Source organism: Branchiostoma floridae, chromosome 15 (genome assembly GCF_000003815.2).
Source record: "Branchiostoma floridae strain S238N-H82 chromosome 15, Bfl_VNyyK, whole genome shotgun sequence".
Classification (NCBI taxonomy): Eukaryota; Metazoa; Chordata; class Leptocardii; order Amphioxiformes; family Branchiostomatidae; genus Branchiostoma; species Branchiostoma floridae.
In genome coordinates, this window is record NC_049993.1 from 15,305,763 (window position 1) to 15,315,649 (window position 9,887).

A 9,887-nucleotide genomic window follows, 5' to 3' on the forward strand; every position below is an offset into this window, starting at 1 on the left:
GCATTGGACATGCCGGGTTTGGGTTATGACGTACTTCTGACGTCAAGGGGCAAAGGAGAACCATTGTCCGCCATACTTGTTTGGGTCGTCGCCATGGTGATATTAGTGCGGAGGCGGTTGGGAGCTCCTCACTGCGAGCTGACCGGGGAGACACTGACACGCCGCTCGCCAGCCCCGGCCCGCTTATATACTGTTCTAAAAATACGCACCAATGGGAGCCTCATACATATGGACCGGGCTCGCCTCATTAATATTAACCAGCCCCTTCCGAGCCAGACTTCCGATTGGCCAGCAGCCAAGCTCAACATTTACCTTAGCGACCAATGGGGAGGGAGGAGGGGGAATGAATAAAGTGGAATACCCCTGTACCCGCGAGTTTGTTTGTGGGCTTCTTCTCTAGTGGACTTCACAGGATTTTCCACTCTCAATTCCTCGCCGCTAGTTGCAGGGATCGAACCACTAACCCCCGTGTGCAAAGAGGGTCCCAAACGCCAGCAGAGATGCCACTTATGATGGACCCGCTGTTTTCCGAGGGAGCGGAGAGCCCCACGTTTAGTGACAGCTTCGAAGACCGCTCGTCCTACCTTGAGCAGGTAAGAAGGAAGTCCCATTCATTGATTCATGTAAAGGTCGCATGCCCCCATTCATGTCAAACCTACTACTTAAAACTCAGGCGCTAGCTTTCAAAGCACTGACACCACCAAAAATATGCACCCAACCCTCCCAACTAACTAAAGCACCGATTTCTTGCAATTTATAAATTGCTGTTCCGTTTTTTATATGATTTTGGGGGAAGGTAAGTGCCTGTATTTTACACAGGTTGACATTTGACCTCGTTTGTGTAAAGGAATGCAGGGTGACCGGCCGGGGTACGGGGTACCATGTGCGAGCTATCTCCTGTATGCTTGAGTTAGGTTGCGACAGAAAACAAATCAATAGACATGCATGACATTTCATACTGTACCACTACAGTCATAATCATTGTACCATCCCCTTGTCTTTTCACCCCACGCTATACTCTAATCAGCATGTTAATGTAAGAACGATTTTTCTAGTTTCGCTACAAGGTCGACTTACAATTTTGTGCACGCCGTAGAAATGGTTTTTAATGTTGTATTCCTCCCTTTAAATCCTAGAAGCGTGCGTATTAATTGATTATATCATAATACGTGTTTAAATCGTTGCAGTGTCATATTTATCGAATTCAAGGTGACACTATCACAGATTTCACTTTGCTGAATTAAAACCATTTTAATTCTACCTTCTTGCTTGAAAAAACAAACAAAATTGTTATTTCTGGACGAAAAAAGAAACGTCTGTTGCAAAGATATAAGTCTCAAAGGGAATGGGTAATGTGTTTTTCATATTAAGAGCGCGGGAGTTCTGGAAAAATACAGCCGTGTATGAATCATGCGAACATGTTGAGAGAGATATACCACGCAGACCGTGTGGGGGCGTGGCATACGGGTTTTACTTACATAGTCGTGCTATACAGTTCTATAGCGGCCATTCCTTACGCTTAAGCATTTAGTTCTCAGTTGTTCTCCCGTAATAACATTTTTCTTTAAAGGAAGGAGAAAAAAGAAAGACTTCAACCACATGAAAACTTCGCATTGTGCCAACTGACATATTTCTTCCGTCAAAACATTGTCGTTACTATGGAAGCGTTTTTACCGTGAATGACCGCGTTTCATGGAATTTTAGGAATCTAATACGGTGGATTTTATCCTCTATACAAAGTTGATGTATCGTGAAGAGTATATGCCCATGGGAAATACATGTCTGGCCGAAGGGTAGTTTCATTCTTTTTATGCAAAAGGTGTAAAAAAGGCACCTACCTATCTGGGGTCTCTTGAGGGGTTTTGAAGTGACCAAGTCAGTTTTTTAAGTGCGGTCACCTGTTTCTTGTTGACCACAGGTGTTCCATGCGTTTTTGTAAAACAATAGAGTGTGTTTATTTTTGGATACTTGGGATTTTGAATATATTTCTTATCAGTAAAACATACATTTACATGGATATTGTAAAATTAGGCTATAAAATACATATATGCTGCGTCTTACAAATATCTTGGCAAAGAAAGAGCATTGTTTAAGTTTGGAAATTATCTTTGTAACATTCGACAAAAACGGTGGCAACTAAAAGCGAGAAAGTGATATTTGTAAAGCTACGTTCTTTCACAAGTATAAAGATGAGGTTTTTAAGGCTTTTTTTCCATAATTTGAATATAGAATAAAGTTATTTTGAGCGGCGAAACTTTAGAAATTCATAAATAGCTACCATGGTAGACCATGAAATTGCTTAAAAGAGTGTGGGAGGGTTTTATGTGCAGTTTTGTAAGCCTAGCGCGTGAAATAGCCATAACATGTAGCGAAAAATCTGGCATTAATTTTTACCCTCCCCCTTCGGCAGATCAACTCCACATGTTACTACTAACACCTAAAGTTACGGCAAACTCACACAAAAACAGCGAATTTTAACTTATTAGTTAGCTCCTGAATAAGTCTTTGAGTCTATAATTGCTTGTACGATTTGAACAACAAGAGAGTAATTTTACCAATCTTTTAATTCATTCGCACACAATAGTATTACGATCGTAACTCCCCCTCCCCCATTTTTGTTTCCTCATCCTTGTATTTGTCACGCTAACTGTGCCAAGGCGTCAGTGATCATTATTATCTGTCTCTTTGCGAAGGTCTCACGTACGGACGGGCATTGTTTCAACCAAGGCCAATTATCGTGTAATCTTCCACCTGAAAAAATATGTGAAAAATAAAGTCCAAAAGCAAATCCTTGAATGTACAAGGACAAAAAAGTCTTTTTTTTTTTACATCATATCTGCATTTTTTGTACCGCACATTGAGAAAAAGAAAGGTATATTACTGTAAATTTGAATCTCGCAAAGGGGGCGTATTTTTCAGGGGATGTTTTCCGAGCTTTAGTATATTTGACGACCGAACAAAATGGTTCTAATTTATGACACCAATACTGCGGGCCCTTATCTTGGATTACCATGGACAAATAACACTTCTGGCAAGTCAGTCCTTTTCTTAACAACGAATTTGTTGGATAGTCTCTCTAATGACACTTTCTGTGCAACAGTGTTTAGACAATTCTTGTGAACTTTCGCAGGAATAAATCTAAAACGAAAACTATGATTTATTCGCCTCTTATAGCGATATAAAACCAAGTAGATTTTCTTTAAAGCACCTGTAAAGGTAGAAAAAATGCAAAATTTGTTTTCGATAGGAAACAATGCTTTTCACACCCAAGCGTAATACAGTTTACGAAAGAGACAACGTTTTTTTACAGCCCTTGCTGACTTGGCGATTTTGTCTCTGGGTTGACGTCAAATTCTTAACTGGGCCACCTCGCGATAGCAGAGTGTTGTTTTAACACCACTTTAAGTGACAGGTGAAACCAAGAAGGAAGGCATTAGTAGAACCAAGCACGCGTACAAGAGCCCTCTTCCTACGGAAAGTACCAAGCGGTGTGTGGCGACCCGTGCCCCGCACTGTAAACTAAGAGCCACTCGGAACCTCTCTTCGAGCTTGTTCTTTTCTTTAAGAGAGTTCCCCTCGCGAGCAAAGATCGTATCGGCTTCTTGTAGTCGTAAGAAAACAAATAGACAAAGATGGGGAATTCTTAGTCTTCTTTGAATAATGCGTCGTCACAAAAATAACATTGAAATAAAAATTGGTGAAGTTATAGTAATATATGAGCTTTACCTCCATGAATGTTCTTTTTCAAGAGAGTTCCCCTCGCAAGCAAAGGTGATATTGGCTAATCTTATAATCGCAGACAAGCAAACAGACAATGGGGAATTCTTAGTCCACTATCTTTGCTTATGTTTGTTGTCGAAAAAATGACATCAAACCGGTAAATTTTCCGGTATCTTGTTTGTTGTGTTTGTTTTGTTTTTAAAAAGAGTATCCCTCGCGAGCAAACATCATATCAGCTTCTTGTAATTAAAACAAAAAGACCGAAATATGAAACTACCTTTGTTACATGTGATTCATGTGGAAACTGATATGATAACGTCAAACTAGTCATTTTTCTGATGTGGAATATTCCCCTTTTCCTTTTTTTCTCGTGTTTTTGAGTCAGAAGAAAATTAATTTGTCCTCGACACGAATGGGACAAGGATAAGTCGCCTTATGCAAATGAGGCGAGGTGCCCCGTAGGTTAAGACAAGTCAAATTTACGAAGAGACAATGACTGCCTCTTCACGGGTCATCAGACAACATATCCCTGCTCCCAACGGATAAAAAACAACACTTGTTGGTCCAACTGCGCAAGCGCATGTGTCTTTCCACCGTCCACCTGACATAGACAATAGTGTGTGCTTGGTGAACCGTGTTATTTACTGAAAGGAGAAGTGGGGGTAATTACGGAGGAATTTGTGCGTTCCTCCGCTCCCTTTTACTCTGACGCCAGCACACCTTTTGATGACGGTGAGCAGGTCCCATTCACCCGCTAAACAAACGACTCCTCCTGTCATATATTAGTCCATTGTGTGTGCCAGCAGGGTAGCGAGTGGGACGTAGTCTGAGCGGAGCCACACAACAACAGTGTATCTTACACCTTTCCTCCCAGACTCATCTGACTTGTTTTATCTGTCCCAGGTGTGGCTGGATATGGACAGTCTGCTGTACGAAGACGTCCCACCGTTTGAGAGCCCATTGTACAAGTCCGGAGTGAGCAGCGCGTCGCCGAGCGGAGGGTTATCGGAGGACTGTTGGAGCGACCCCGAGACAGAGCTGGGCGTGCCCGCGGGTGTTGAGTACAAGTGCGAAGTCATGTTGAAGATCAAGAGAGAAGCAGACGACGAGACCGTAGCCTGTAAGCGGCTGCGGAGGGAGTCTACGGACGCCGGGTCACCAGCGTCACCGCAGTCGGCTAAACTCGAGAGCGACGCCGCCAGCGATTCCGGCATCTCTTCGACGGGAGGGAGTGTCATCGCCCCCGAGACCTTCATGACCACCAACCCCCACCCTGCGCACGAGAACCTGAAGAGAAATGTCTTACAAACAGCATTCAACAGCGTGTTGGAAGAAATCTTCAACGATCAGTCCAGTCAACTCACCGAAACGACGGACCTGATTCAGAAAGCGCTGAACAGTTGCGATATGGAGGGACATGACATGAGCGGAGCTTCCCCGACTGCTGCCCCCGCCCCTCCCCGGCAGATCACCAACACAAACACCGCCTTCTCGGCCGAGCAGAAAGCCAGCGGGCTGCCGCAAGATCTGAGCGAACTCTTGGATTTCGACTTCATCTTGAACGCCGGGGTCCCCACACAAGGCACGCAAAACAGCTACCCCAACTCTACATGGTTTTCACACAACTTTCCTTCGTTTTCGACGGCGCAAGGACAACAACAACAACACGTCCCGACTACGCAAGCCTACAGCAACACTTCCGCGGTTGTTCCCAAGTCTGAGGGAATTCACCCGGCCAACTTTTTCCCCCAGTCGCAACAGCAGACCACTCAGAGGCCCAAGCTCTTGCCCCTCTCACAACTTCAAAAACTGAAGGAGCTACAAGAACTTAGTAAGATCGCAAGCAACCGGCAAGGTGCTCGGCAAACGTCGCCATACCATCACCAACAGAACAACATGTCCCCGCCCACAACACCGGAGAGCGAGCTGGCATCCTTCGGGGCGCAGCGCCACCCTACACCGAGCAGCCAGTCGTCAAGCAAGGCATGGGGAGTCATCAACTTCCCCGCCTCATACGGACGGCAAGGCGTGGACAAGAACGGGCACCCGATGTCCCAAACCATGCACAACATGCATAACATGGTCATCACGCCGCCCTCCTCGCCTCTTGTGGATCTCCTAGGCGGGAGCAAGTCGTGTGCCTCCGTCATACTACCTGAGGAGAAGCCAAAGAGGCAGCGAAGACGGTGGGCCAAGAACAACGGGCAGAAGCCGACGCACACTTGCCAGTACCCCGGCTGTGGGAAGGTGTACACCAAGTCTTCTCACCTCAAGGCGCACACAAGAACACACACAGGTGAGCTTATAGACCTTTCTAAAAGTGCGTGGGCGGTGAATAGTTTACATTCCGCGGTACTTTACAACAACATATTGAAGTACTTGGACTCTAACGCATGTCTTTATTTGTTAACATACATTTCTTGTGAACACTGTTGGTCAAATATTACTATCGTGTTTTTTTCAACATTTTTTACCATGGAATTCCAAAAGACGAGACCATTTTTTTAGTTAGACAATGTTGTCTGACCTTGGTGATTTTACTACGTGACAGAATTCAAACTCAAGACAATTGAAATTTCTCCAAGATTCTTTTTGACCTAAATTTGAATTCCTAGTCCATACTTTTTTCTTCTTCTTCAGAATATGGTCCTATATCTCTTTGTTTCAATGTTTTTACCTAAGTTGATTTCCACGTTAATGTAAGATATTGTTGTCTGATCATATGATTTTGTTACCGAACGGTATTCAAACATGTTACAATGTGACTTTTTTTGTTTCTTCTTGATCTAAACTTAAATTTCTTCTTTCTGTGTTGTTTCTATCAGGAGAGAAGCCGTACCATTGCAACTGGGAAGGATGTGGATGGAAGTTTGCCCGGTCGGACGAGCTGACCCGCCACTACCGCAAACACACGGGAGTCAGGCCCTTCCAATGCCAACTCTGCGACCGCTCCTTCTCCCGATCTGATCATCTCACCCTCCACATGAAAAGACATATGTAAACATAAAGCAATCTTATATACATATTATATCTATACATGTTTCTATATATTCATGTTAAATGTTTGTTACCACTTCATGCCATTGTTATATGCCCATTACGAAAATTGTCTACTTGCCTTTATAATTAGCAGACACCATTATTGTTGATGTTGGAGTTGAACTGATATGTTGCTTTAATCTCCGTAAGAAAGTCTCTACGTTTAAGACGCGTGATGTTAAAACTTAAACTGTGGAAAGATTTTGTCGTTGGGAAGATGACGGTGCTTTTTTTAACGTAAGAAACAAGGGACCAATGAAGCCAGTGTTTAGGCTAGAACAACGCGCTAAGGAAAGTGCCAAAAAGGAGATATGTTTTTTAAAGAAAGAAATTAAGAAATTGTGAAAAGACAATCACATTCGGTACCCCCTCCTAAATGCAATATACCAAAAAGTAAGATATGTACAGCTTTTAAAAAGTGCAGGCCACTATATGAATCTTTAAAATGCTTTACTGCTAAATGCTTAGATACTGTATAGATAGACTACTTGTACATATTCTATGTCAATTATAGATATTCTTTAGAGCTTCTTTTTTATATCTCAGGAAAATATTTCCCTGAACGAGCCATTTCTTTTTAAGTTTGGTGACGGGTTCTTAGATTGAAAGTTGGGAAAAATGGTCCTTTGTAAATAAGATGTAAAGACCATTGTAAGAGGTACAAGTCACGGAGATTTGACATCAAAACATCGTAGATAAAAAAGAAGTTTATTCAGGTGCTATGTCAGTCATTGCAACGAAGGTGGCATCTTTTTTCTTTAAAAAATTCAACAAGTGGTCTTTTAAAAATTGATGCGAGTACATTCAATATAAATGTTGTCATTTCTGTTAAATAATGTTTGCAATGACGAGAAAATATGCTTGCTTGAATCAGACAGGTACTTAGCATGATAAGATCTTACAAAACTGTTAATTACATGAATACCCAGTGTCAGTTTTGCTATGCAAGTCCGTAGTATGTAAATTGGGATCAATGGAAAGATAGAATACAATAATAGTTAATACAGCTATATTTAGCGGTTTACGTGCTTACGAAGCTCAAATTACGATATGTACTTAGCGATATCAATTTGTATATTGCTTTTATGCTGGTTATGATAATTTGTATGTTGTAAATATTTTATAAAGCGCTGTCATTTTTGAAATGTCTGTATGAACGTACGCATGTAAGAACGATGTAGAGAATGATGTAATATATGCGATGAAAAGTACAAAAAATCTTAAAGCCTTGGGTAGAAAAAGCGCATGAAGAATGCCTGAAGAAATGGAAAACAAAGCCTTATTTGTAAGTCCTGTGCCTTTTATCAATAAAATATTTAACGAAGCTCTTTGTCTGGGGTATTACTTACGGTTCATTGGAAATGTTTGCAGATGCAAATACTGGAAGAAGGTGAGAATACAAGATCTTTGACACCTGGTAAGCGCTGTGGTTGGCCGATTGACTTATCTTCGTATTTAGTGCAAAACAATAGAAAACCAGAAAGTCAAAATATAGTTTCCATAGCTCAACATATAAAACGAAGACAAACGGAGGCAAAAATCTAGTACAGAAAATGATCAGCAATATACTTCAAACATATTCAAGTGTAGGAAATTCATTAATAACTTCGATGGTAAGAAAACATTCAAGTTGAACGAAGCTGGGAACAGACTTTTTTAACTTTGAAATAAGATCCGAACATATTCCCCACTGTCGGCCTAAATGTAACGGTGAATTTATATGTCCACGCAGCTAGAAATTAGGAAAATTTGACACAGGAAAGACAATTTTGGATCAAATCCAGGGTGATTACTTTGTTTTTATTGAAGCTGCATCTTTCCTGACGGATTTGTTCTGTTGTTTCAGCGGTTTAGACTGAAATAATAACAACGGATAAACAAAAATAACAACCATACAACAATACACACATTACAAAATAATGAGATGGTTCCCAATATATGAAACATAAAAAACTTTAACCGCTTGAAATAGACGGAATCTAACAGTTTTGTTAGCTCTCTGTGCCTCATTTCTTTTATTCGGATATTGATATCGTATGGACATTTCCAACTATTTAATGGTATGCACAAACCACGAGAGTTGATAGTTTAAACGTTGAACAAACGACGGACAGATTATAGAAAAATATACATATTTGTAAATTAGATCTGCATGAAAGTCAAAACAACTACGAATTGATATTCGAGATAATAAGAAGGCTGGTTCAGTTAAGGTTTGTTGTAAAAATTTAAAAAAATTGAATTGACCATAAAACTCAATGAAAATGCAGTTAGAAGTATAAAGATTTAGCTCACTCTCGACTTCAATATAGTCATAGCATCTTCCGTTTTGATATAGGAAAGAAGAATAATCTACCTGATAGAAGAGCGTACACAAAGCACCGAAACATATTCTGTAGTTTGTTCGGTTAACCGACTTTTTCCTATTATATCGTCGCTAGCATTAATTATTTTATACACGTGTCGCGATCGTGCTAGACTACCCACAACCCCCGTTTTATAATATTGGAACCGTCCTGTTCTAAGCTATAACGTTACGTCTTAGTTTTTGTACCCTCAAGTCTACAATTATATAGCACCAGGTCTTTTGAAGTCAGTTGGCCGCTGTAACCCTGTAAGTGAACCCGTTTCGGTTCATGGTTAAAACCTTTCCACGAACCCAAACAAAAACACAAGGGTCGACCTCTAAACAAGCTAACACGTCAAGCTCCAACGGAAGAGCCATTGTTCCTCATTGTCTCTTTTACTCTTTGACATTTGTACTACTAGTTTACTCTGAAAGGCAAGCTCTTAGAGTGTGTTGGGGTAGAATTGTGTTCTCTGTACACATAACACGTATCTTAAGTGGCTTGACTTATTTAGCGGCCCGTCTTAAATCGACGGACTCTGTCTTTAACGATTTTCCGTCTTTTCTTTCTTAAAGAAATCGTTGGGTGAATTTGATAATAATAACGTACAAATAAATTTTCTTTGACACTTTATCAGAAAAAAAATGGAGAAAACTAAACTCTAAATAAGAAATAAGGAAGTAGTTGGGACTTTTAAAAAAATTTTCAGATGAAATAATATGTCAGAGAAATTACTTATATAACAGTCTAGGTCACTGAGGGCCAAACAGTAAAAAAAAA

General features: G+C 40.9%; 1 protein-coding gene across 2 annotated transcripts; it reads left to right on the forward strand.

Moving 5' to 3' along the window:
• Positions 1-364: 364 nt before the first annotated feature.
• On the forward strand, positions 365-8,083 carry LOC118431707 (Krueppel-like factor 5). 2 transcript variants are annotated; one of them, XM_035842970.1, is made up of 3 exons: positions 365-593; positions 4,624-6,016; positions 6,546-8,083. In XM_035842970.1, exons 1-3 carry the CDS (start codon positions 501-503, stop codon positions 6,719-6,721), a joined length of 1,662 nt encoding a protein of 553 aa, XP_035698863.1. In that variant the 5' UTR covers positions 365-500; the 3' UTR covers positions 6,722-8,083. The 2 variants fall into 2 exon arrangements, with proteins under 2 accessions (XP_035698863.1, XP_035698864.1); XM_035842971.1 differs by lacking the exon at positions 365-593 and adding an exon at positions 4,281-4,452.
• The last annotated feature ends 1,804 nt before the right edge of the window (positions 8,084-9,887 follow it).